Source organism: Vidua chalybeata, chromosome 16 (assembly GCF_026979565.1).
Source record: "Vidua chalybeata isolate OUT-0048 chromosome 16, bVidCha1 merged haplotype, whole genome shotgun sequence".
Taxonomy (NCBI): domain Eukaryota; kingdom Metazoa; phylum Chordata; class Aves; order Passeriformes; family Viduidae; genus Vidua; species Vidua chalybeata.
Window position 1 is genome coordinate 14,485,629 of NC_071545.1, and position 27,773 is coordinate 14,513,401.

General features: G+C 50.7%; 1 protein-coding gene across 2 annotated transcripts in view; it reads right to left on the minus strand.

Moving 5' to 3' along the window:
• The window catches only part of CACNA1H (calcium voltage-gated channel subunit alpha1 H), a 112,754-nt gene that overhangs the window by 11,244 nt on the left and 73,737 nt on the right, over window positions 1-27,773 (minus strand). For both annotated transcript variants that reach the window (XM_053957282.1, XM_053957281.1), the window contains 13 exons: window positions 27,032-27,132; window positions 26,564-26,687; window positions 26,377-26,445; window positions 26,093-26,277; window positions 24,078-24,204; window positions 23,625-23,750; window positions 23,043-23,132; window positions 22,124-22,316; window positions 11,506-11,657; window positions 9,139-9,248; window positions 8,261-8,394; window positions 7,485-7,555; window positions 1,093-1,171 (listed from right to left, as the gene is read on the minus strand). In XM_053957282.1, the coding sequence (XP_053813257.1) occupies window positions 1,093-1,171; window positions 7,485-7,555; window positions 8,261-8,394; window positions 9,139-9,248; window positions 11,506-11,657; window positions 22,124-22,316; window positions 23,043-23,132; window positions 23,625-23,750; window positions 24,078-24,204; window positions 26,093-26,277; window positions 26,377-26,445; window positions 26,564-26,687; window positions 27,032-27,132 (1,561 nt within the window). The remainder of the gene's footprint in view (window positions 1-1,092; window positions 1,172-7,484; window positions 7,556-8,260; window positions 8,395-9,138; window positions 9,249-11,505; window positions 11,658-22,123; window positions 22,317-23,042; window positions 23,133-23,624; window positions 23,751-24,077; window positions 24,205-26,092; window positions 26,278-26,376; window positions 26,446-26,563; window positions 26,688-27,031; window positions 27,133-27,773) is intronic.

A 27,773-nucleotide genomic window follows, 5' to 3' on the forward strand; every position in this document is an offset into this window, starting at 1 on the left:
GGAGAAAGGGCTGATGGTTCTTGTGGCTGGCATGGACTGATCAGGAAAAAGGAGGGAATATTCCCATTACATTGGGCTGGGAAGCAGAGTCCTGCCCCAGTGGGGTTCCCTGGGCTGGCATTGCCCAGGCGTGTGTGGAAACACCAGAAGAGCCATTTTTCACCCCTGTGACTGAACAAATGCACCCATAACTCCAGGGATGGAATATAAACCCACGCTGCTTCACTCAGGGTGGGTGCAGAACCAATTCTTTCCCCGGAATCTGTGAGAGACTGAAAAATAATTTGGTTTTGGTCGAAAGAATTATTCTGCTCTGAGGCACTTGTAATCTGAGCAGAGGGCTGGGCTCATAAAGGGGATTAATGACAGCCATAAAGTCTGCTCAGGAAGGGCCCTTCTGGTGCTCCTGGAGCTCTAATTGGGATGGAAATGTTGAGGATGCAGACACAGCTCCCTCCAACAGCCTTTTCCAGGCTGGGCAAGGCTGGGGTTTGCTCTGGTTTTACTGATGGGCACCTTCCTGAGCAGCTGCAGTACCCTCAGACTGCAGGATTAATTAATGCTGGACAAGCAGGAAGCACTGGGTGCCTCCTGATTGATGGAGAGGGGGGAAGGTGATGCTGAGAACACGGGACAGAGGAGCCCTGGGAGCTGGAGGAGCAGTGGCAGCCAAGTGCAGAGAACTGATGGGCTGTGGGGGAAGCTCTGAGCAGGGACATGTTTATGGTGGCATCTCTCCAGCAGGAATCTGACCCCCATCCAGCTCTGCAGACTCGTGCTCTGTCTCCAGTAGCAAACTTGAGCACATCCATGCTGGGCAATGATATTTCAACAGCAAAGAGTTCCTCTCCAGCCAAGGGCGGCGTTGGCCAAAGCCCTGAATGTGTTTGTGTGTGTGTGTCAGGAAGGTTCTGTGCTACATCCTCGTGTGTCAGCTGTGACCCTGAGATCAAGAGAAAACGTCCATCTTCAGAACATGAGTGTGAAGCTAAGGAAGGCCCAAGAACAAGAGAGACAGGGAGAAAAGGAAGCAGCCAGATACCAAATAAACACCAACCGGATGAAGCGAGCGGCCTCGGGCCCATTACTCACCCAGCTTGCCAAACAATTCCACTCCCAGGGCAGCATAGATAAAAAACAGGAGCATAAAAAGTAGGCCAAGGTTCCCTACCTACACAAGGAGAAAGCAGAACAAGGGTCAGGCAAGTCGAGGTCATGAATGAAATCACTCCATCACATTTTCAACACAAGCACAGCCGGGATGGGGGGGCCGGAGGCAAATCAGATTTCCCCTGGTCCCTCTCAGAGTTCTGCTTGATGGGGCCCAGGGAGTTCTTTGTGTGGGGGAAGGAGCAGAAATGCCCTTGGGGGAAGCAGCAGCTTCTCCATCACCCTCCACTGGTGTGGAATTTGGGCACCCCAGGGCAGTCTGCGGGGCAGGGCTGCTGTGGCACCTGGGCTCTGGTTTGGCTTTGGGGGCCTTTCCTTTGCTGGGACACTGAGGCAGCAGCAAGCCAGGAGAGGAGCTGCTTTCCAAAGGTTTCACTGGCATGGAGGGCTTGCAGAGCTCCAGGGAGAGGAGAACTCCCTGAGCCTTTTCCTTCACAGGCCCTTCTCAACAAGAACTTCCTGGATTTCAGCTTTCCGTGTCCCACAGGGAGATCCTTATCCCAAACACCAGCACTGGCAGCTCCAGGTGCTGCTGGAGGTGTTCCAAGCCCCCAGGGTGGCTGAAGGGGGTGACAAACGACATGAAAACAGCACAAAAGCTCTTCACACCACCAGCATCACAGCTCTCTGTGCTGGATCCCATCCCAGCACAGAATCCAAGCCTCAAAAACATCTCCTGGAGCAGATTTTTGGTGACTCAGGCAGAGAACACGAAGGGCAGAGTGACCTGACCTGGTCCCACCTGCTCACATTTGTCTCTGCTGCCACTTTAATCTCTCTGTTAGCAGCTCCTAACTGAGACAAAGTGAGTTCTCTGCACCACCAGCAGGATTTTATCCCTAAAAAACAAGGAGCTGGGAGGTGATCCAGGCAGTCAGGCCCAGGGATTCCTGATCTCCGAGGTGCATTTTAGTGAACTCTGAGTTTGGGAGAGTTTTCTTCTCTGAGGTTGCACAGCCACAGTTTTTTTTGGTTATTTGTACTGTGCTTAATTTAATCGGAAAGTTTATCAGTGTGATATCTGTCATTATAAAATTAACACAGCTCTTGCTGATGAAAGAGGGGATTTTTTTACATTAAAGAAATGGGAATAGTGCAATCACCCAGTGCAGACTGTAATTGCTATAAAGCCTAAACTGGCTCTGCAATTTCCCTAACATTATTACAATCCTCCAGGGAATAATAAAGATAAAACAGGGATGTGGATGGCTGGGCTGGGTTATTTCATCTGCCTCCTGGAACAGCTTTTGCTGCTCCTGTGTGCTGGACCACTGATGGTTTGGGAGCCATTAGAAACGAGCAGGCACAGGCACAAACACACCACACGCTCTGCTGGGGAGGCAAACGAGCAAATAATTACAGGGAATGAAAATAAAAGGGATAAACAAACTTTCGAGGTTGAGGTAACAGATGAGGGTGCTGGGTTTTGCTCTAAGCAGCCTGAGGATTTTGGTGCCTGAAAAATCAGCCTGGAAACTTATTGCACTGGGGGAATTCCAAAGAGTTTAGGGTAATGTGGGAGTTCCTACCAGGTTATCTGTAAAAGGTGTTATCTGGATTTCAACAAAGAGGAGAGGGAAGAGGGAATGGGGAAGGGAAAGAAGGAGAAGGAGAAGGAGAAGGAGAAGGAGAAGGAGAAGGAGAAGGAGAAGGAGAAGGAGAAGGAGAAGGAGAAGGAGAAGAGGAGAAGGAGAAGGAGGAGAAAGAAGAGGGAAAGGGAAAGGGAAAGGGAAAGGGAAAGGGAAAGGGAAAGGGAAAGGGAAAGGGAAAGGAAAAGGAAAAGGAAAAGTCCTCTTCAGCCCATGGCCTCCACCAAGGGCATGGAGAAGGCCCCAGGCACATTCCTGGGGAGCAGGAGCTGGGTCAGGGGCTGAGCACAGCCTGGGTGTGACCCTGGTGAGTCGTTCCCATCCTGTAACTCCACGTTCCCCTTTGGGATCCCCTTGGGGGTACATAATCAATGTCCCCAGAGCACTCTGAGGTCTCCTGAGAGCAGACAAGGAGAAGATGGTGCACGAATCACGGGATGGAATGGGAGGGGATGGGAGGGGGCAGGAGCTTTTCTCCAAAGCTGGGATGCCTGTGCTGGATGCTCCAGCAGGAACAGAAATCCAGCTCTGGCAGCAGCCTCAGCCCCAGCAGGCCCTGAGAAGGAGTTCTGCTCCAGCAGAACTGACCAGCTCAGCCCAGGCTCTGGGATCCATCCAGCTCCCCTTAACTTGGGCACAGAACACTCCAGAAATCCCCTCTCTCTGGCAGCCAGGGCCTATCCATCAGGGGAAATGTGGGAAATGGATCTGTAGAGAATTCTCCAAGCCTGACAGGAGGCCCACACCGTGTGCATCCGTGACTTAGAAATGCCATGGGATAGGACAGACATTGCTGAGAGAGAAACGGAGCCAGAAACAAGTTTCAAAGGATGGCCCTGGAATCCAGTGCACTGCAGGGGCAGGAGCACAGATGAAGAATGTTTTGGAGATATTCTTGGTGCCCTGAAGACCCCAGAGAAGCCACAAGAGCTGGAGGTGCTGGTGAGTATCTGTGATTCTTCCCTTCTGGAATGCAGGCTGGCAGCACTGGGATGCTGTGGGAACACTGGCATTGTCCTCCATGCCCCCCAGAGGGGCAGGGGGAGCCTCCAGGAGGGGCTGCAGCCTCTCCCAGTGGATCCCAGCTGGATCTGGGCCCTACCACTGCAAAAGTCCTGGAATAATCTCCTCAGCTCAAGGGAAGGGCTTCCCTCTCCACGCACCCAGCTGCCTCTGGGAGAGGCACTGATGGAATTTGTGTCTCCTCTGCTCCTCTCCGGGTGAAGCCTCTTCCTCCTGAGCCTCCTCCTGCTCTGACATCCATTGGCATTCCCATTTTTGATGCACTCAGCTCCCTGGGATGCCTGTCCAGAGCAATTCCTCATAAAATTAAGCTCCTGCCAAGCCTTTCCAAGGCCATGATCCCTCCCCATCTTCCTTCCACCACTCTCCAGCCAAGGCGGTAACCCTGGCAGTGGGATAACACAGCCTGATGTATGCACTAGGCCCAGGAGAAAATGGACACATCTGCCTGGGAAACAGAGGCCATCTGTGAGAATTCCAGCATTGCTGGAGAGCCAGAACCTTGGAGGGTGAAGTCACCTCACAGGCTGACCCGAGCAAGGTCCCCTTTCTGTGTCCCCTCAGCCCCAGGGAGAAGCCAGCAGGATTTTTGTACCTCTGGAATTCTGTGTCACTGAGGGATCCCTCAGGGATCTCTGCAGCACAGCCCACACCTCCCCACCTCCCCGAATCCATCATTCCCATCCCTGCTCCCTGGTTCCCATCCCTGTGGCTCTCCAGGGGCTGGCAAAGGCAGGTTGTTGGTTTTGTCCCCCACCTGCTGCGGGACAATGCCAGGAAAGCTCTCCAGGAGCTCAAACCGAGATCAGCCCAGGAATGACAGCACCAAGAGGAGATAAACTCCTGGCCAGGAGGGAATTCAGGTCCTGCCCTTCGGGGCTCTGCTGGAATGAGGAGTTCTTCACTCTTTTCTTGGCACAGAGTCCCTGTGGGGGCAGTTCCAAGCTTTTGAAGACAGAGAGGAGTCTCTTGTACAGCCTGCAGGGAATTAATGTGCCATCCACGGATCACGTGAGACCAGAGAAGGGAAAACAACCCAGATCTTCTGACAGGGAAGTTCCACATCTTATTGTTCTTGGAGGCTGGGAATTGGGCTGCATTCCAGTTGTCCTCTCCACCAGGAAGAGCTGTGGCAGCTCAGCAGTGACTCCTGGGGGATTCGCTTCCACCAGGAGCATTTTAACCCAAATCTGATAGAGAAACCAAATACCCCAAATCTGATAGAAAAAGGGACTTTGGAAAGCTGGGAATGGGAAAAGGACCAAAGGAAAAGGAAAAGAACTAAAGGACTAAAAGGAAAACCATCAAACAGGAGCCTTAGAGAGCAGCCTTTGCTTCCAAACCCAGCAGCCACCAGATGCAGGAGCAAGGAAATGATCAGTGATGCATGAGTGGTGTAATTCATTATGGAGCCTTAACGAGCAGGAGCTCAGACAGAAGAGGAAAACACTTGAAGCAGGTCTTGAAAAGCTGCTCCACACCGAGAGATTAAAGGAGTTCACTGCTCTCCTGTTCACCAGGCTGCAGGAGATTATTTTATCTACCACTGCTCCAAACAGGAGAAGTGCTACGAGAAAAAAGCAAAATTACATCCAGTGAAAAACCAGACCTTGCTAATTCACACTAACCTCACCAGATTTTTTTCTTTTTAGTAGGAAGAATAAACATGAATGTATTCCATCAACAGGGGATGGCTGATTCCCTAACACTGAATCCTTAAAAGAAGAACCAGGGATTGGGAGGACATGGAGAAGGTGGGCAGAAAATCTGAGATAATTCCCTGACCATTCTTTCTGTCTCTGTGGCCTCTCCTCATTTTTTTTTTCCTCTTCTCCATCTCATTTTTATTCCACAGATCAAGTGGAGGAGAAGGTCTTTGACCTGGCAGGCAGAGGTTACCACACAAGGAGCAGGGCAGGAACACTTTGAAAAGAGCAGCTCAAGCTCAGTCTGAAATCCCAAAAGAGGAGATTAATCCTGTGACAGTCCTGGATCAAAATGCTACATTCCTCCAAATGTGGGGATAATTGGTTCTCCAAGTGTTACTCAAATTGCTGAATAAAAACCAAATCCAAAGCTGATGAAAATCACCCCCCAGAAATGCAGTGACAGTTCCTTGTCATCGTCAGCCCATAAATGGGCATTCTCCACACACCAGACAAAGAATTTCCCCCCAAACCTGAATGAATAAACATTAAATTAGGGGTTTTTTTTTGTCACTTAGAAACCACATTCTATGAGGATTTTCCAGCTGTGGTTTTAGGATGCTAATTAAATTAGGGTAGGAACTCATGCCCTGCCTTGGAAATGAAAGCTGCAGCTTTATGAAGAGTGATGGTTGTCAGAGAGCTCTTCTTAAAATTCCCTTCTCATTTTCTGAGCTTCACTGGGGACCAAAAGTGGCATTTTTTTATCTGCACGAGATCTGCTCGGAATATCCCTGGGGGTTTTCCCTTGACAAGAGACCTTGCTGGGAATGCAAACTGCAAGAACACCCCAAGGAAACCAAAAACTTGGCCTGGAGCCACCCTATTGTTTGGGGGGGTGGGGAGGGACAGAAAACAAGGAGGGAGAGAAAATATGGGCTGTGGTGACAATGCTTTGTAAATTGAAAAACAGACACAAATCCAAGGATTTCTTGAAATGCCAGCCCAGGGGTCAGGCTGGTAAATCCCTGCTTTAGCCTCAGCCCAAATCCTTAAGGAAATCTGGATGGCAAAGGGCAAATGCTGGGATTAGAAACATCTTCATGGCAGTGATGAAGAGCAAAGCAAAGGGGTCTTTGCAAGGAAAAGAAACCCCCCCATTTTCCAGCTCTCCTGGAATAGATTGTGGGTTGCTTTGCACTTAGGAACTGAGCCCCAGGGGTGGTTTTGGGTAATTCCATGTTTGCTGCTGGTTCTTTTGTGGCCTCTGATCCTCTGGAGGAGACTCCCACCCACACGGGGTATGCCCTTGGCTGCTCCTGGGATCCAGGGAATTGGGATGGGCAGGGTTAATCTGAGTTAACTCCAACACTGAACACTCAGAGCTCACACCAGCACACCCACAAATGAGCAGAACACACCTTAAAAAGGATAAAATAAAAAAAAAAAAAAACAAAACAAAAAAACCCAAACACCTTGGAATTCTGATGGAGGACTGAAAGCCAGCAAAAAAGTTCCTTTCCTTTTTTTCTCAGATCCATAAAAAGGATATCCCAGGAAGTGAACACTTGCAGGATCCTATCAAATTCCCTAAGTTTGGAAGTGTTGCTGTTTCTCTTGCAGCTCAGGAGAATTTGGTGACTCCAAATCAAGCTTTTAACCCTCAGAAGCATCTCCCCAATTTGCCTTTCCAAGGCTGCAGCACCTCTGTCAGATTTTTCCTGCCTCCCAAATAAAACTCCTGAGTTGGAAGCTCCCAGTGCTTTCTCCACCACCCATCTCTGTCCCTGCTGGTGTTTCCCAAACTTGCCAATGAAATCTGAGGTTTGTACAAGCTCTGCCTACAGGAATTTGCTCTCTGGGAACTCTTTTCCCATCGCTTTGCTTCTCCCATCAAACACACTCCAGGCTGAGCCACACAAAACTCCACTCCCATGGCCTGGAGAAAGCTGAGACCCTTCTGGAGGCCACCAACCACAGAGCTGTCCCCAGGCCCCAAAGGCACTTCTGTCCCCAAGGGGAACACCCCGGGCATGGAGGAATTTTGGGGGCTTACCTGGGGCAGGGCTTGCACCACCGTGTCCAGCAGAGCTCTCATGCCCGTGGCCATTTTCAGCAGTTTCAGCACTGAAATGAGGAGCAAGTCCTGCTCAGCAGGGCTGAGGGGGGGTATTGCAGGGAAAATCCAGGCAGGAAATCGAGGTTCAGGTCATGCAGGGAGGGTTTAGATCTCTCTTACTGCTGTTTGTACACGTGGGGAGTTCTCTGCACCCCACAGGGCTGAACGTCCCCCTGTCAGTCCCAAGGGGAATGCATTCCCACTGCCAGAGGGTTCTGGGATATTGGGAAGGAATTCCTCCCTGGGAGGGTGGGGAGGGGCTGAAATAGAATTCCCAGAGAAGCTGTGGCCGCTCCTGGATCCTTGGAAGTGTCCAAGGCCAGGCTGGGATAGTGGGAGGTGTCCCTGCCATGGCAGGGGTGGAATGGGATGGGCTTTAAGGTCCCTTCCAAGCCAAACCATCCTGGAATTCTACGAAAATGGACAAAAACCTACAAGAACCCCAAGGTGCCCAGGCAGGGAAATGGGAGCATCTTCCCATGCCCTAATTGCCATCACTTCCCACCCTGCTCTGGGCCAGGATAAAAGCTCTGTGACCCCAGGCTGGAATCAGAACCCAACCCCAAACACCACTGGAAAAACCCCTTGGAACCCCCAGCTGGTCCCTGAGCTGCCGTTTCACCTTCCCCACTGGAAATGAACCAGCAGGGCTGGAAGGACAAATCTCCAAAGGATTTCCTGGGGTGGCTGGAGAGCCCTGGAGCAGGACACACCTCTGGCTATCCTGAGCACCCTCATGATGCGGATGATGGTGGGGTTGATGGGAAGGGCAGCGTTCATCTCGATCTCCTCCAGAGTGATCCCCACAATGGACAGCAGGACTATGGCCAAGTCCAGCTGGTTCCACCTACAGAGGCAGGAAGGACACCCAACATTCCAATTATAATCCAAGAGGAGGGAATTTTATGTTAATAACAGGCACCAGCAAATCCCAAATGCATCTTTGTCGGATTAAGTTAATTATCTGAAATTACTCCTCTTGTGTTTTAATACAATATATCTTTTATAGTTCTATTTCTCTAAAGTATTCAGGTTTTTTTTTATAAAACCATCCTTTAAAATTTATTTGTATTTCTGTTTTTCTCTCAACAATATCTATCTTATTTTAAAATATTTCTAAACCAATATTTCTTATCTCTAAGTTTATATACAAATATATACTATATAAACTTTCTATTAAACTTAAAAAAAATTCTACAAATCTACTTCCCACACATCTCCTCATTCTCATCTGGGCCTGTGATTTTTAGGTGGTACAAAACCAGCTCACATCCTGGGAGCCACAAAATCTGGGAAGTGGCTGGGAGCTGACTGGGAAGTGTTTCTGAACTCTAAGCTGAGCTGGTCAGGCCTGGTGGAAAGGGAGATACTGGGGGGAAAGATGCAAAAAAACATCTGGAATTTTGTGGGATTTCCTGAATTCCTCCTGCAAAGCACAGCCAGCAGCTCTTAGGATTTTTAGTTCTTACACTACAAAGTTTGCACCCACTGAGAGCCAGCCCTGGGCTCTTTGTGTGTCACCACAGAAACCCTGAAAGTGGGTCAATCCAGCCCTGAATCCCAAATCCACAGGGGTTCAAAATGCTCTCACCTGTCCTTAAAAAACCTCCGGAAACCAAAGGCCACCAACTTGAGCAGTGCCTCGAACACAAAGACGATGGTGAACACGTAGTTGCAGTACTTGAGGGCTTCATCCAGGGACTGCAAAGAGAGATCCCAGTTAGGCCAGCCCAGTTATCCCTTCCTACACCCCCACGGGGGGACTGGCAGGGAGCAGGGTGAGAGGAGCACAGAAATTTCAGGAATAAAGTCATAAAGGCTCGTGGAGCTCACTAAATCACCCAGCAGAACTCAAAGAAAGGCTTAGCCCCCGAGTCAAACAAAACCCTCCAAAGCACTAAGATTAGTTCTGCTAAATACGTCAGGTTCAAGCTCAGGGCACAAATTGTTCAGCCTGGACCAGACACGAAAAAAAATTCCCCCTTTCCCCATCTCCTGAAGATTCCTTGGTGTGAAGTGCCCAAGCCTTGGGGAGAAGAAAAGCCTTGATGGATCATTTCTTGATTCCAGCCCTCGGGACAAAGGCTTTGCTTAAAAAGCTGAGGAAAAGAAATAAACCTTGGAGATGGATGAAACCTTTCCTTGTTGAAAAATGGGACATCTCCAGAGCTGGGCAAAGCGTGTCCATATTTGGTGCAACGTTCCCGCTGTCCACGGAGCCGCCCTCGGAAGTCAGGAATCCGCAGTGTTTATACTTGGGGATGAGGAGTGTTTATAATGGATTTCATTGGAGCTGGGGGCCAACAATAGCAAAGGAATCTTGTGGGGCCTTAAAATAGACATGTGGAGGGGGAAGCAGCTCTTGGGGTGGGGAGGGATTGGGGGACAGGAGGGAGGGAAGGGGGGTTCTGTTTAGCGTAGCGCAGGACTCTGAATTTCCAATAAAAAATGGGAATTGTGAGCATCAAACCAGACAAAATTGGAAATAAATGCAAGAGAGGAGCCTGCAGGAAACCCCAGGGCACAGGAAAGCTCTTTTTGTCCCCTCTGTGTGATGCCTGGCTTTGCTGACCCCACACACAGGGAGGTCACCAGGCCATGGCCGTGCCCTGATTTTTGGGAATGAGAGCTGGAAGTTTCTTAGGTGTTGGCATCAATTCCTATTCTTGTTCCATTACCTAAAATAAAATGGCAGCTTAAGAAACACGGGACAATTTCCTGTTCCACCCAAAGCCTGAGCCTGACTTCTGCCATCGTTTGTGACCGTTTGCATTTGGATTTACAACTCTGTGTTAAGTGAACGCAAACCAAGAGTAAATAAAACCTAACCTGGACAAACAACATTTGCATGGGAAACGAAGGAATTACCCTGGTGTAAAAAACACACACATACACACACGTTACCCTCTGGCTCGGCATCCTGGAGGCATTTGCAGGTTACCATGGAATGCTGGAAAAGTAAATGCTGAGCCAGAGCTTCACAAATGATAACGAAATGGAAAATTTATGAATTGATATCAATTTATCTGTCAGCCCCTATGCTTTATGTCAAAGGTGCTCTGAGGGGAGAATGATTTTTTTAAAAAATGATTTTTTAATACATTAAAAAAGTGAGGATTGTACTTTTAAATCGGTTTATTCGGAATTGATTGAGGAAAAGAAATGCTCTGCATGCCGTAACTCCGAGTTCATATCTGTTAATGGAATGTTCTAAAACTCTGGACTGTTTTCCAGTGTGAGGCTCAGTCAGGTTTGGGATCAAGGGGAGGAAATATTTGGATTGGTCTTTTCCTGGTAAAAGCTTAATTCACTCTCCATTAGCTGGGAGTGTTTTACCCACAGCAGGGAAATGGAGGATTTGCCTGAGGCAGTGACAGAGCTGGATCAGAATGCTGAGGCTTCCCAAAAACTGGGGGTGCCTCTTTGGGACTACCTAAAAACAGAGGCCAGACAAAATTAGGGGATAAAAAGTGTTTCTATTTATTGAAGGGCCTTCAGGTACATTTAGGGCGGACAAAGGCTGCACCCAAAAATGGACCACGGGCCATGGGTTTTCACACTTTTATGAGTTTGGTCCATTTGCATACTGGGGGTGAATTACACACCCAATATTAATATTAAATATTAATTAATATTTAATATAATTATTAAATATTAATTAATGTTCCAATTACAGCTTCAGGTAATGAAGTCATTTACCCCAGATTTGCTCCCCCCAGCTCACTTTTGATTACATTCCTGGGGCCTGAGGCAGTGAGGTGTCCTTGCCTGCCAGGCCTGGAGAGGAATTGTTGTGTCTGCCCAAAATGAGACAGCAGCAGCTCACAGTGGACATGGAGTTTAGAGTTACACACTGAAGGAGGATCACAAATACATGGAAAACGAAAAATCCAAACCCCTAAAGCATCACTGGGAACGTCCCCGTGGCCAATCCCCCCCAGGGGAGCTGTGCTCCTACCTTGGGCTGGTTGTAGTGCTCCATGGACATGGTGATGACGTTGACGCCGATGATGAAGGTGATGAAGAGGTCGAGGTAGTGGCTGGTGCACAGGCTGTGGATGTACCTCCTGGCCGGCGAGTAGTCGGCGTAGTAGGGCCTGCGCTGGGCTTCTGTGGGGACACAGGGGACAGCCGTGAGCCAAGGGGGCTGCAGGGCTGCTGGCCACCAGCACGGGGCCTGAAGGCCACCGGCACACGGGGCGGAGAACGGAGGTGGACAAACCATGGGGAGTGGCTGAGTGATCCCTGTGCGATCCCTGAGTGATCTGAGTGATCTGAGTGTGATCCCTGTGCGATCCCTGAGTGATCCCTGAGTGATCCCTGTGTGATCCCTGTGTGATCCCTGAGTGATCCCTGAGTGATCCCTGAGTGATCCCCGTGTGATCCCTGTGTGATCCCTGTGTGATCCCTGTGTGATCTGAGTGATCCCTGAGTGATCCCTGAGTGACCCCGGAGTGATCTGAGTGATCCCTGAGTGATCCCTGAGTGACCCCGGAGTGATCCCTGTGTGATCCCTGAGTGATCCCTGTGTGATCTGAGTGATCCCTGAGTGACCCCGGAGTGATCCCTGTGTGATCCCTGAGTGATCCCTGTGTGATCTGAGTGATCCCTGAGTGATCCCTGAGTGACCCCGGAGTGATCCCTGTGTGATCCCTGAGTGATCCCTGTGTGATCTGAGTGATCCCTGAGTGATCCCTGAGTGACCCCGGAGTGATCCCTGAGTGATCTCTGAGTGATCCCTGATTGATTCATGAGTGATCCCTGAGTGATCCCTGAGTGATCCCTGAGTAATTATTGAGTGATTCCTGTGTGATTCCTGTGTAATTATTGAGTGATTCCTCAGTAATTCCTGTGTAATTCCCGAGTGATCCCCGAGTGATCCCTGAGTGATTATTGAGTGATTCCTGTGTAATTATTGAGTGATCCCTGAATGATCCCCAAGTTATCCCTGAGTGATTCCTGAGTAATTCCTGTGCAATTATGATTCCTGAGTAATTCCTGTGTGATTACTGAGTGATCCCAGTGTAACTATTGGGTGATCCCTGTGTAACTATTGGGTGATCCCTGTGTAACTATTGGGTGATTCCTGTGTAATTATTGAGTGATCTCTGAATGATCCCCAAGTTATCCCTGAGTGATTCCTGAGTAATTCCTGTGCAATTATGATTCCTGAGTAATTCCTGTGTAATTATTGGGTGATCCCTGTGTAACTATTGGGTGATTCTGCCTCCCACCACAGCCCGGGTGGGGTTTTTGGGATGAGCAGACTCTGGTGCCAGCCAGGTCCTTCCCTCTGTCCCACAGTCTCCTCCTGGCACGGGAAGCAGGGAGAGAGAGGCAGGGTGGGCACGGGACCCAAAGCCGAGGGAAAAGCTCCAAACCCAGCAAAGCTGCAGCTGCCAAAGCTCGGGGCAGCACTCATCCCTCCCAATCCTGCAGGTGCCAGGAATATTCCAGGGGGGAGGAGAACATGCCCCGAGCTCCAGAAGGTTTCTGGGGCCTTTGGAAGGCCTAAGGAAAAGCAGCAGGGCATTCCTGATGGGATGGGAGCACACAGGACACAGCCACAAAGCGCTTGGCTCTGCAGGACAACCAGCACAAGCTCCTCTGGAAAAAGAAATATAAATTTATATTTATAAAATAGATAATTAAACAGTATATCTAGGGCTCGGGGCATGGCTGCATCTAAAACCATTTACATGAATTTTATATCTCTGCCTCTGGTCGTGATTCCTCCTTTTTTTCCTCTTCAAAATGTGGAAATTTCTGCCTGGGAGTGTTCCAAGGAGAGTGCTTGGACCCCAGGGCTGCATTTATTGCCTGTGCCTCTCTCCAATGAAAGTGTGACCACAGGGACGGCTGTGGGCACTCAAATTCCTTTCCAACTGCAGCAATGTAAATATTCCCAGTTTACACAAGGCCAAGGCAGCATTACTGTGGATTTTACAAGTGGAAGAGACACTGAGGTCACACCAAGTCAGAGCAGGATTGTTCTTCACAGAGAGGGGATTTTGCAAATATTCCAGCAAATTCAGCTTTCAGTGCACGAAGAGCTCAGAAAAAGCTGCTTCACCTTGACAATAAGGAGGGAAATCAGTTCAGAAGCACTCAGTGCCCTCCTGAAATCCATCTCCCACTCCTCTCATCCTGCTAATACCTTTCAGATGGAAGGACTCTTGAAATGTGGGAGGTTTTGGTTTTTTGTTTTTTTTTTTTTTTTTTTTTTTTTTTTTTTTTTTTGGTGCAACTGATGCCAGATCAGAACCCAAAACCTTAAAATTAACTGGATAAAGGGAAACAGAATCTGCAGCTCTCTTTCAAGTACATTTTTTTTTTCCTGGTAGTTAAAAGTACAGTGGAGGCATTTGAAAAACATTTCCTTCTGACCAGGGTCACCAAGGTTTTTTTTTTTTGTTTTTTTTTTCTCTGCTAAGGGGTGTGGAAAAACAAGATGAAAGCAACCAGAGTTGTTTTTGAATACATCTTTTTTTTTCTGTTGCTTTCATGTGCCTTAATCCTACAAGTCATCTTGGACTGCTGAGGCTGTCTGTGCTACTGAGCTCAGCCTGCCTGAAAAATAATAATAAAACTGTTGCAGTATAATATTTATTTCAGCCTGGACTATGTGCTTTCATGTGTTTTCAGGATTACAACATCCTTGTCCTTTTTTTTTGTTTTTTATTATTATTATTTTTAGGAAAATGTCTTCTTGGGAGTGCAAATAACTCCTTGGGAGGTCTGAGAATACCCTTAATAGTTAAGTGTTATATTAAGGGACTTTTTATTAATGATGAATGGTTGATTAATGGATTGCAGGAGATGAGCAGGGATGGGCTGGCAGCACATGAGGAAAAGAGCTTGCAGGTGGTTTTAACCACCCCTCACCTGCCCAAATGCCTGATTTATTCTCCATTCAGCAAAAAATCAGGTGTTTATTCTGTTTTATCAATTAATTACAGAAGGAGACTCACAAGAAGACGTTTTCCACTGTCAGGCACTGAGCTGAAAACCTCCTAAATCCCCTGGCAGCATCAGAACTCCTTCTGTCCATGGGCTGGAGAGGAAAAAAACCAAGGAGGAAGCAGCCAGACCCAGAGGTGGCTCTGTCCTACAGGGCTCTCACAGGTCTCTCTCAGCCCTGCCCAAATTCCTGCTGGGAAAACTTAGGACAGGCTTAACCCGAGGGAGCTCTGGGTGAAGCCTGGCTCCTTTGGGATGCACAAAGCCAGAGTTAGGCACAGGAAGGGAACTCCAGCAGGGGGAAAACATCCAAGGACAGCTGGCACGGAGGTGACAGAGGTGACAATAACCACATGCAGCGGGGCCGTGCTCGGGGGCACCCCATGCAATGTCCACTGGAGGAGATGCTGCCCGTGCCAGGCTGGCAGAGGGAGCTGGGATGTGCCCGGGGAGGGCAGGGATGTGCCCAGGGATGTGCCCAGGGATGTGCCCAAGGAGCTGGGATGTGCCTGGAGGGAGCAGGGATGTGCCCAGGGATGTGCCCGGAGGGAGCCAGGATGTGCCCGAGGGGTTGGGATGTGCCCAAAGAGAGCAGGAATGTGCCCAGGAATGTGCCCAAGGAGCTGGGATGTGCCTGGAGGGAACTGAGATGTGCCCGGGGATGTGCCTGAAGGGAGCAGGAATGTGCCCAGGGATTTACCCAAAGAGAGCAGGAATGTGCCCAGGGTGTGCCTAAGGAGCTGGGATGTACCTGGAGGGAGCTGGGATGTACCTGGGGATGTACCCAGGGATGTGCCCAGGGATGTGCCCGGGGATGTCCCCAGGGATGTGCCCAGGGATGTGCCTGGAGGGAGCTGGGATGTGCCTGAGGACTTGGGATGTGCCCAGAGAGAGCAGGAATGTGCCCGGGGATGTGCCTGGAGGGAGCAGGAAAGTGCCCAGGGATGTCCCCAGGGATGTGCCCAAAGAGCCAGGATGTGCCTGAAGGGAGCTGGGATGTGCCCAGGGATGTCCCCAGGGATGTGCCCAGAGATGTGCCCAAGGAGCCGGGATGTACCTGGAGGGAGCAGGGATGTGCCTGAGGAGTTGGGATGTGCCCAGAGAGAGCAGGAATGTGCCCGGGGATGTGCCCAGGGATGTGCCCAAGGAGCTGGGATGTGCCTGGAGGGAGCAGGGATGTGCCCAGGGATGTGCCCGGAGGGAGCCAGGATGTGCCCGAGGGGTTGGGATGTGCCCAAAGAGAGCAGGAATGTGCCCAGGAATGTGCCCAAGGAGCTGGGATGTGCCTGGAGGGAACTGAGATGTGCCCGGGGATGTGCCTGAAGGGAGCAGGAATGTGCCCAGGGATTTACCCAAAGAGAGCAGGAATGTGCCCAGGGTGTGCCTAAGGAGCTGGGATGTACCTGGAGGGAGCTGGGATGTACCTGGGGATGTACCCAGGGATGTGCCCAGGGATGTGCCCAGGGATGTGCCCGGGGATGTCCCCAGGGATGTGCCCAGGGATGTGCCCGGGGATGTCCCCAGGGATGTGCCCAGGGATGTGCCTGGAGGGAGCTGGGATGTGCCTGAGGACTTGGGATGTGCCCAGAGAGAGCAGGAATGTGCCCGGGGATGTGCCTGGAGGGAGCAGGAAAGTGCCCAGGGATGTCCCCAGGGATGTGCCCAAAGAGCCAGGATGTGCCTGAAGGGAGCTGGGATGTGCCCAGGGATGTCCCCAGGGATGTGCCCAAAGATGTGCCCAAGGAGCCGGGATGTACCTGGAGGGAGCAGGGATGTGCCTGAGGAGTTGGGATGTGCCCAGAGAGAGCAGGAATGTGCCCGGGGATGTGCCCAGAGATGTGCCCAAGGAGCCGGGATGTGCCTGGAGGGAGCAGGGGTGGGAACAGGAATGTGCCCAGGGACGTGCCCAGGAATGTGCCCAGGGATGTGCCTGGAGGGAGCCAGGATGTGCCCAGGGCCGTGCCCAGGGATGTCCCCAAGGAGTTGAGATGTGCCCAGAGAGAGCAGGAATGTGCCCAGGGATGTGCCTGGAGGAAGCTGGGATGTGCCCAGGGCCGTGCCCAGGGCCGTGCCCGAGCAGCCGGGCTGGGTCAGCGATCCCGGGAAGGCAGAGGGGCTGCAGCAGGGCGGGAGCAGAGGGAGAGCAGCCCCGCACAGCTCCGGCAGCACAGGCAGAGCTCCAGAGCTGCACAGCCCCAGCTCTGCCCATTCCCAAGCCCTTCGGGAAGTTTTACCTCTGTTGGCAGCACAGCAAAGAGCTCTGGGCTCCTCCCAGTTCACATTTTTAACTCTTAGAGGGAATTTTAAGCCCCCAAATTGCGTTGAGGGCTCACTGCACACCCCCCTCCACTGCTGCTGGCACGACCAGAGCCGTGGGGTCTGAGGGAGAACGTGGGGATTCTGCTCCACGGGATGTGGGCACAGCCACCAGGGATCCACTGCAAATCCCAGCAGGCAAAGCACAACCTGTGCCTTGGGGTCTCTGGGAAATGGGGTTTGGGATGAGACTGCCATCAGCCAGCTGGCAGATTTCTGTCATCATGGAATGGGTTGGGTTGGGAGGGACCTCAAAGCCCACCCAGTGCCACCCCTGCCATGGGCAGGGACACCTCCCACTGTCCCAGGCTGCTCCAAGCCCCATCCAGCCTGGCCTTGGGCACTGCCAGGGATCCAGGGGCAGCCCCAGCTTCTCTGGGAATCCCATCCCAGCCCCTCTCCACCCTCCCAGGGAGGAATTCCTTCCCAATATCCCAGAACCCAGCCTCCTCTGGCAGTGGGAAGCCATTCCCCTTGTGCTGGCACTCCGTGCTCTGTAAATGCTCTCTCTCCATCAAACACAGACAAGTTTCCCTTCAGCTGCTGGTTTGAACTGGTGGAGATGAAGGAGGGGGAAAAAAAGCAACCATCAAACAGATGAAAAAAGGAAAATCCCAACCTTTCCTCCCCCTGCTTTTAGATGCTGGCTAATACTTGAATCTCACCTCTCTGCAGAGTATTTCAACTTTTGCTTGTGGTTCTGCTGACATGGAAATTAATGAAGCCCCGTCCTCCCCTGGCTTAAAAGCATTTTTAGTTGCCATTACAATTCCCAGCTCCAGCTCCTCCATTACAATGCTCTGCTTGAAACATTAGAAAGCCCTAATGGGGTTATTCATGCCTGGAACAGAGCAGCTCTGTACCTGCAGCTGCCTGGAGAAACAAGCAGCAGGGTTTGAGAATTCCCTGCTTGGAGACTCTGAACACTCAGGGATACAGCACCCAAAATTTTAGTTCCAGCTCAAGCGATTCTGCTGGATACAGGGAGGGTTGTGGCACTGAGAGGGTGTTTAAATTGAAATATCACCATGTGCCACCCTCTAGAGAAAGGTTTGCAGTCGCTGCTTGGAAAGGCACCTCTGCTGGGGCTTAAAATTTCCCTTATCCTTCCAAAATTCCCAGCTCTGGTGGGAAAAGCCTCGGAGGAACAGATTTGTGGCCACTCTCCTCTCATAGAGCTGAAATCAGGAAAAAGTATTTCTGAATTCTCAATTTTTGGGGTCTTCCCCAAGGGGCACCACTGAAAAGCACTCTGCTCCCAGCTAGAGCTGGGATTTCCAGCTTTTCCAGCTTTTCCTGCTCTGCTTTCAGCCCCCAGTGTCACCCAGACCCTCCTGCAGCCTTTGAAGCCCAGAGCTGGCCTGGCAGGCAGATCCAGGAGGGCTGAGTTTGGATGCCACAGGCAGAGCAGATCAAGCTGATCCACGTGTTTTTAATGAAAATCTTCAGTCTGGGGAGGCTGCTTTGGGTCTGTGTCTTCTGAGAAGCTCATTAAAAGGCTGAGAGCAGCAGGATTGTTAAATTACACTTGGATGTAATGGATGGAGCAGGGACAGCGTCAGGAAAAATATTCTGGCTTATCTTGAATTTTTTTTTTTTTTCCCTTCACATAAAAAAGTTCACGGAGCAGTTCTGCCTTTAAAACCACATCAAATGCATTTCTCAGTGTCCTCACCCCCTGCCCTCTGCTCTCCTTGAGCAGAGCTGCCAACCCCTGCAGCAAAGGGGGATTGAAGAAATGGGAAAGAAGATGGGAAAAGAAGAAATGTTCTCAGATGGGAAAGAAGAAAAGTTTTGACAAGATCTGAGGTGGTGACAGCAGAGAATTGGGCTCAGAGGGACAATTCTGCTGAAAAATCACCCCAAAGCAGGTGATGACTCCCCATCCCACCTGAGGAGCTGGGTCCTGCTGCAGGGCTGTGTCCTCCACGGAACAATCCCTCTGCTGACCTCCAGATCCTGGATCCAGCCTGGGACTGGATCAGCTCAGTTTTAACCCATTCCCAGAGCTGTGTCTTTCACAGAACAATCCCTCTGCCGAGCTCCAAATCCTGGATCCAGCCTGGAACTGGATCAGCTCAGTTTTAACCCATTCCCAGAGTTGTGTTTTTCACAGAACAATCCCTCTGCTGAGCTCCAAATCCTGGATCCAGCCTGGAACTGGATCAGCTCAGTTTTAACCCATTCCCAGAGTTGTGTTTTTCACAGAACAATCCCTCTGCTGAGCTCCAAATCCTGGATCCAGCCTGGAACTGGATCAGCTCAGTTTTAACCCATTCCCAGAGTTGCATTTTCCACAGAACAACCCCTCTGCCAGGCCCCAAATCCTGGCTCCAGCCTAGGATTGGTACCCAGATCACCCAGCTGAGGTTTAACCCATTCCAGGGCTGTGTCCTCCATGGAACAATCCCTCTGCTGAGCTCCAAATCCTGGATCCAGCCTGGAACTGGATCAGCTCAGTTTTAACCCATTCCAGAGTTGTGTTTTTCGCAGAACAATCCCTCTGCCAGGCCCCAAATCCTGGCTCCAGCCTGAAACTGGTGCCCAGATCACCCAGCTGAGGTTTAACCCATTCCCAGAGTTGTATTTTCCACAGAACAATCCCTCTGCTGAGCTCCAAATCCTGGATCCAGCCTGGGACTGGATCAGCTCAGTTTTAACCCATTCCCAGAGTTGTATTTTCCACAGAACAACCCCTCTGCCAGGCCCCAAATCCTGGCTCCAGCCTGGGATTGGCACCCAGATCACCCAGCTGAGGTTTAACCCATTCCCAGCCCCAAGCCCAGCCTGCCACAGCTCCGTGGTGCATTTTTGTGTGGGCAGGAAGGGACAGATCCCCCAGCCCTCAATCCCCAGGGGACATCACAGACAGGGGACAGGACAGACAGACAAGGTGCCAGGCAGACAGCAAGCCCAGAGGGTGCATTTGTGGCCTAGGCTGGATTTTCCTCCTGTTAAAACACAAATTCTTCCTCCTCTCCTGGTCTGTCCAACGCTGGGAATGCTGACTGAGGTCAAAGCAGGGATCTCTGTCAGCCTTCCCACATTGCTCCCTCCTCTCCCTGGCGTGACCAGGCTGCTCCACAGGGGTGACACAGAGTGCTGGGACACATGGAAGCAGTGGAAGGGACACGTGGAAGCAGAGGAAGCTGCCAGCTGCTGTCACCATGCAGATCCCACAGCTCCACGAGCACACACACGCTGCCCACAGTCACAGCTCACATCTTTCTGAGTCTGCCACGGTTTTTTCATCAAATCCATTGGTCACCTGAATCACCCAGGAGGTTCAAACCCCTCCCAATCTATAGGAAAAAAAGAATCCTTTGAAATGGAAACAGCCAATTTCCCAAATATGTAGCAGATATTCGGGTTCACCTTGTTAAAAGCTCCAGGTTGGATGCCAGGCTGTCCTTGCAGGTAGAGCCAGACAGTTTTCAGGGAACCTTCTGGAAGCCCAGCACATGGCCAAATGTTTTTCACTTCTCAGCTGCTCTACTGACTTGATCCCCTTCCAGAAATCTGTCCTCCTCCCTGTGTGCTCTCCATGAAATGTTACAACCCTCATCAGTGCAATGGCTGGGCTGAAATAGCTCCTTGGAGGTGGTGGATAAAGAGGGACAATGTCACTGTGTCCATCACTTTGACAGGGACTGGCTCTTTCTGGTGTCTGAGCTGTGGAGTCACAGCCAGGCTTTAATAGGATTTATTTCCTAATCAGGATCTGAGCTGTGCCTCCATTCCTGTGCCCCTCTTTTCTCTAAGGATGCTTAAAATTGCTTTTTTTTTTTTTTAATTTAATATAAACTTCAAGTTTACCCGAATGTCTTTTTGGTCAGCACATTGGGGTAGAAGCTGCACAAGGAGGACCCCTGGGACCCTAAAGCTGATTCTCCTCCCTGTGCTGGAAATGCTGCCTTCAGTACTTCCACCCTCATGCTCCCAAAGCAGAATGGGAAAAGGGGAAGGAAATTGCATTTGAACTCTTGGAAATCTCTGGAGGCACTCAGTGTCTGAGCTGGATTTCATTCTGAGCCAGGCACTGAACTCACTAAAATCAAAAGGGCTTGGCCCTCCCTGTGGTGTCATTAAGGTCCTGTGGGGACAGCAGTGCCACCAGAGGTGTCCCCTGGCTCTACCAAGGAGAGGGGATGTGAAGGACACAGCTCCTGCCCCAGGCCTGCAGGGAAGCAGGGAATGGGGTGGGATTCCTCCCAGCACAGCCTGTGCCGTGTCCTTGGAGCTGGGCTGCTTTTCCAGCTGGAAATGGACACCCGTGGCTTGATGTGTGGGGCACAAGCAATTTGTCACAATATTTGGTCCTTCCAGGAGATGACACGGCCAGGCAGAGTCACAGCACTGCTGCAAGCAAACAGGGCCAGAAAAGCTCAGCCTTACGTCTGACTAAGCTCAGCTTTGATCTCAGTGGCCAAGCCAGGTTTGCTCACCCCTCAAAAATGCCTGGCAGGCTCTCCCTGCTCACTGAAACTTCTTGGAAAGCTTGCTTTCCTGGCAGTTTTCCTGGGAATACCCTCCCAGGGGCAGCCTGCCTGGAGGAGGTGGGAATGGACAGGTTTGGGGCAGGAAAGCAGCACAGGCTCAGGTGGTTTTGGGCTTTGATGGTCCCTATGAGATCCACTGAGAAGGACATTTTGGCTAAAGGCTTTTTTTTTTTTGCTAATGGCCCTGCCCCTGGCCAGAGTTCCAAGGACAAATCAGTCCCAGGACTGGAGGCCCAGCCTGGAATGGGACGAGCATCTCTTGCCGTGGACATGTTCCCAAGAGGAATTCTCCCTGCTGTCCCCAGGCCGTGGCTCTGCCCGTGCCCCCATGCAGTGTCTGTGGCATGCGGGGCCATGCTCCAGGACTCCCAAACAGCATCAGCACTGGTTTAGGTGAGAAAAGAATTCCCAAATCAAACCCCACCACCATCCTCAGGTGCAGGCGGCGCGTTAAGGCACGGGGGAGCCTCGGAGTGGCCTCCAGGCACAGGGGGAGCAGGGAAGCTGCTCACCCCCATGTCCCTCGTGGCCTTGCAGAGAGGACTCTGCTGGAGGAGCGTTTTCCCCCCCAGCCAGGCGAACAGGCGACATTTCCCACCAGGACAATCCCAAGGTGTCACCAGCCCGAGCCTTAAGGCACCGCCAGAGAGGTAACGAAGCAACACAACCTCGTGAACCCCAACAAAAAAATAACCAAAAAAAACCAAAAAGAAAAGGAAATCTTGCTTTGGGAGCAGGCAGGGCTCAGAAAGATTTTGGTTTGTAAGGCACTCTACCGACCAGACAGGTACATCTCCTTACTCCTGCGCTTTTTCTCCAGGCGGCGCAGCCGCTTCTCCTCCCGGCGCCGCGCCTCCTCCGCCTCCTGGTGCTGCCGGCACTTGTGGAAGTTCTCCACCACCACCCCCACGAACATGTTGAGCACGAAGAAGCTGACGATGAGCAGGAAGGAGATGAAGTAGAGCAGCATCCAAGGGTTGTGGTTCTGGATGGGCTGTTGGGGGGAGGGAGAAACGAGGGAGAAGCGGCACAGAGCGGGTGGGTTGAGTCAGTTTTTTGGAGCAACAGGTTGTGTGGGGAGGAGGGGAGGACTGGGAGGAGGGTTTTCCCAAAGTATTTTCCTCTCATTCACCTTCTCACTAAGATTTTACAGTTTGGTGCAAAACCCACCCAAAACTGCCTTACAGGATTTGATTATTTTGGCATTTATTTCACACAGCTTCAGCTAAATCTCAGTGGATGAGCATCATCCCACCAGCAGGGTTGTTTCAGCTAAAGATAGGCTCCAGATTTTTAATTTTTCAGATGTGGGCTCCTGCTTAATGTTTCTCAGTTGTTACCAGATCTTCAGAAGTGGGGGAAATGAAGTCCAAAGTGTTACTGTGGCTCTGGGTGGGTCCTACTCATGCGAGACTCGACTTCCCACAGAAAACGCCACGAAACTCACAAACTGAGTGCCTTTTCCACAACATTCCTGGTGGTTTCCCATCCTCAAGCACCCTCATTCTAATTCATTCTACATCCCCTGATGTAGGACACGTCAGAGCTTGTCCTACATGGGAAGCAGCTCCAAAAAAATGGAAAAGCAGCTTCAAAAAACGGAAAAAACCGTCAGCTCAAAGAGCAAAAGGAACCTCAAGGAGGTTCTACAGCTCTGCTGCTTCCTGGGATTTCAAAAACCCCTGGAGTGCCCAGGGCTGGGGCTCTGCAGGACAGGTACCTGTTGGTCGATGCCCACGGCGTCCAGCCCGTCGTACATGATGTTCACCCAGCCGTCCTTGGAGGAGAGGACAAACAGGGACATCAGGGCCTGCAAAACCAGCAGAAGGGGTTGGTCTCGCCTTTCAGTCCCCCAGAGAAGGAGCTCCCACCTCCTCCCATGGCCTGGCCTGCTTTTCAGCCATATAAAGCAATTTATGTTCTTCATTTGCAAACAGAACAGCAAGAAATCTCGAGAATAAAAGGGGCAGTTGAGGGATTGCGTCCCAAAGAAGTGGCTTTAGGACAACACTCCTAAAACCAAGGAATTGTACAACCAAGGCAAGAGATCAAAAGTTGATCTGATCTATATTTACACGTTTAGGGTAAAAGACAGAGATTTCCAGCTAAAATCCTAGAGTGACCAAGGATGGAAAAGGCCTCAAAGATCACCGAGTGCAAATATTAACCCACTGATAGATGACTGCAACATCAATTTTGGAAACTTCCTATGATGGAGGCTCCTCACCCTCCTAAAAACACACATTTCAAGTGTCCATCCATGAAAAGGTGGCACAGGAAACCCCTGCAGGGAGGACTTTACCTGCCCCAGATTGTCGAAGTTGTACTTCCTCCGGACCCATTTGTAGTGAGCGTTGGTGCAGTCAGCCTTCGTGGTGATGTTTTTGACATCAGGGCCATCACAGTAGTAGAACTTGCCTTTAAAAAGCTGCATTTGAGAACACAAATTAAAAAAAAAAAAAAAAAAATTGAACAAAAAATAAGCAGCTTTGAAAAGTCTGTTCTCTGATTTATCTTTCATTCCTGCAGTAGGGTTCATCAGGGAGGTCTGTCTGTTCTCCTAATCCTGAGATCCTTGCTGGGAGCAGCTGCCAGCCCCACCCTGGATCATTTCTCCTAAAGCCTGGCTCTTCTTCCCAAACTGAAATCTTCCTTTGGAGGCATTTCAGCTCATTATTTCCACCTCAACCCCAGCGGGTGAGAAAAGCAGCTTCTCTTTCACAGCAGTCACTCACAGGGGAGGGAAACACTTTACCTGGACCCCTAAAATCCCAAAGATAATGAAGAAAGCACAGCAGATGAGAACAATATTCCCAATAGGCCTCAAGGAGGAGATCAAGGTTTCCACCACCAGCTTCAGACCTGGGGCTCTGCTGATGACTCTGGAAAAAAAAAAAAATAGACAAGACAAGGAAACTTTTAACTTTTATGCATGCTCTGTTATCACCCTGCTGCTTCTCCTCTGCTCTCTGGGGCTGGCACAACCCTGCGGGCAGGGATTTCTTCAGACAACCAGAACATTCCCAATCCCAGCTGGAATTCAAACAGGGACAGGAGGGCAGAGTGAGGAGGGGAGACTCCCTGCGGGCAGCACATCACAGAGCTCCCAGTGTGGGAGGTTTGTACCTCACTCCAGGAGCCTGATCCCAGCCCAGGGACAATCCCTCCAAGGGCTCTGATCCCAGCCCAGGGACACAGGCAGGACCCTCCTTCCTCTCCCAACACGTGAACATCTTCCCAGTGGGCCTGGAGAGCACGCCTGGTGCTCCTCCTGCAGTAGTGGCCATGACAACTTTCCAAACAGAGTCATTCCAATCTGTTTCCTAATTAGTTCCTGAACTGGCTCTCAGCTAACAGAGCCTGTGATCAGCAGCTGCACAGCCAAAGGGCCAGGCCCGTTGGGAAGCAGATTCCTGGTGTGCCCTGAGGCAGGATTGGGGTGTTAGGAGGAGCAGGAGTGTTGCTTTCCTGGAGGAGAGCCTGGGGAATGCACTGCCCTCCCCTGGGGCCGTGGCAGTGGAACCAGCCCAAGCCAAGCTTTCCTGGGGAAGGGCCAGGTGGGAGTTTGGCCTGATGAAGCATCAAAGCTGATTTTAGGATGGGCTTGTAGAGGGTGAGTCCTTGCAGGGAGCTGCAGCTCACGCGGATAGTGACGCCTTGTGCCTGCCAAGCCCAGAGAAAAGCGTTTTGTGCTGCAGCATTTCCACAGGGTCTTGTTTGAGAGAAACCACGTGGAGACTGAACTGCACCTCCAAAGTGCTAGGAACGGTCCCTGGAGCCACCCTGCGCTCAGTGAGGCCGTGGTGAGAGGTGATGAATTCCTTTCTATTCATAGGATCTGGCCTAGTTCTTCTCAAAGACCAATTCCCTCTTCCCCCCTTCCCTTTCCTGATGAGCTGCCCGAATTCCGTTCCCACTTCTGTGGGTCACACACGGTGACTCGTCCAGGGTGTCCTGGGGAGCCAGCACTGCCAGGGGACGCTGGTGTCACCAGCAGAACAGCGAGGAGCCAGAAACACTGATTTCCTTGTCGCTAAGGTGACACAGAGCACAAAGAGCTGCTGTTCTTGTGGTCTAAAAGATTCCCTCTTGCTATCACTCTCACAAGCATGGCTTTGTCCCAGAAAGTTTCCAGGTTTTTGGAGGTGACTGTCTCATTCCCCTGAAATTTCAGAAAACAAAATGCTCCTGTTTCTTGCCAAGCAGGATGAAACCAGAACAGCGGCTGATCCAAATCCCCCCAAGGCATTATCCCTCTTCATTGCTTAATCATAACCAAAATACAAATTATCTTTACTCCTGTTCTCAAACCCTGGAAGCTCTGCCCTCCTGTGCCTGGCTGAGGGAGCAGCTGCTTTGCAGGGATGTTTGGCAGGGTCAGGAGAGCAGGGAAGGATGCTGGAGCTTATCAAATCCTCATCAGCACCTGTTCAACTGCAAATCCCTCTTTGCTGGGGAATGCCTGTGAGGCTGTGCAGTTGAAGAAGGATTTGGGAAGAGTGATTTGGGAAGGGCTGATAAAACTGCAGCGTGGAGGAGGCTCTGACTGCCCTCACTCTGGATTCTGACAACACCTCTCACTCCAAGCTCCAGCCGTGTTGTGTCCGAGCTGGAGAAGATGAATTGGAATTCCTTTCACTGTTTTCAAACAGTTTCTCACCGAGTTTAGAGATCCCCAAAGATGTTTCTACGCGTGTTGTATTTCAGTTTTTCGAGGTATTAAGCAAGACCTTGTGCATTTCCCAAACCCTCTGATTTATCAGCCCGTACCGGAGAGGTCTCAGCGTCCGCAGGAGCCTCAACACGCGAAGGACTCCCAGGATTTTGGCTCCTCCTGCTGATGCCATGGACACGATGATGTCAATGATGGACACAAAGACCAGCACTCCATCCAGGACGTTCCAGCTGCTCTGCAGGTACGTGTTCTCCCCAGAGAAAAAGCCAAGAGCTACCACCTGCAGCCAGGAGAAGGGAGATGTTGGAACCTTCACCCAGATCGTAACTCTGGTCTTTGCCAGAATTTGCTCTGGGCCATGGGATGAAGCTCTAATTACCTTAACCATCATTTCAGCCACGAAGATGGCAGTGAAGATGTAATTAGAGACACTTAGGAATATCCTTTCCTGGAAAACGCGGAACAACAAAGAGACACGAGTCAGAAACCCAGCATTTATCTTGTAGGGTCTGGTCCTCAGGAGATGAAGATCTGGGTGGGGCATGGAGGAAGGAAATGCCTCTCACCGTGCTCAGGGGGTCGATGTCTGGTCTCTCCAGAGCTATGGTGATGCAGTTGAGGAAGATGAAGACCAGCACCACATGGTCAAACATTTTGTGGGCAATGACCTTCTGGCACATCGCTCGGAACCTGGAGAAAGGTGGGAAAAACAGATCCTTCAGAAGTTTGGGTCAGGAATAAAAAAAACCCTCCTGCTGATGTGCCACCAGCACCAGCCCGGGTGGTGAGGCAGCATCTCCACAGGCTTCAGCCTATCATTAATTATTAATTATTACTAATGCTGGCTAAACCACTGACAGCAATGGGGTGAACCACGCTGTTCTGCCCACACCGAAGGAAAACTTCACCTCAAAATCAGGAACTGGATTTCTAAAGCTCTGAGGGATTTTTTTCCCAAGGGGAGACTGGCTAGGAATGCAATATTCCATTACCTCAAACACCTGCTGGGCTGGAATTTCACTGGAATTTCTTACCTGTTCTGTGGGGAGAACAAGTAGAGGGACCAGTCCTCGTGAGTCTTGCACCACTGGGGTTTGTAGGGCTCCAGGGCTTTGCGGATCCGGTAGCAGTAACTCTGGATAAAAAAGAAGGAAGACCTTTTCTTCCTCTTTTATTTTCCTGCCTCTTCAACTTTCACAGTGTTTTTGTGGAAGGAGGGGGCAGGAAATGGCTTTTTGTTGTGTCTCTAGGCGGTCACAGCTTTTGGGACAGAGCTGTGGTGGCCATTGTCACATTTGTCCAAGAAAATAAGGAGGAAAGGGGTGGAAAAAGGGAAGGGATGGATAGGATAAAGCAAGACTTCTGGGAAGGTGTCATTTTGACACACAGAGTTGTGCCAAACCCAAAAAGGCCTCAAGCAGCCAAAAAGTTAAGTGGAAAACATCTCTTTTTAGGCTTTCAAGCTTTCATGACACCAAACAGCTCCTGTGAGTAAAGCCATTCACCTGTTGTGTCTGCAGCCCATTTTGGAGGAGGACAATCCCAGTTAGCCCAAAAATTAGGCATTTTTTGAAAAAAAAAGGGAAGTTTTGCCTCATGGGAATATCACAGGCCTAAAAAGACTTCTTAAAAAAGGGATTTTTCAGGAAGCAAAGCATCCCTCAGCTCGGGATCGCCGTTCCCGACCCCGGCCTTGAGGCGACAACACATTTCCACGTCAGATTTCCACCCATCCTTTTGGGAACGGAAAACCCGCTCAAAACCACGAGCCCCTCA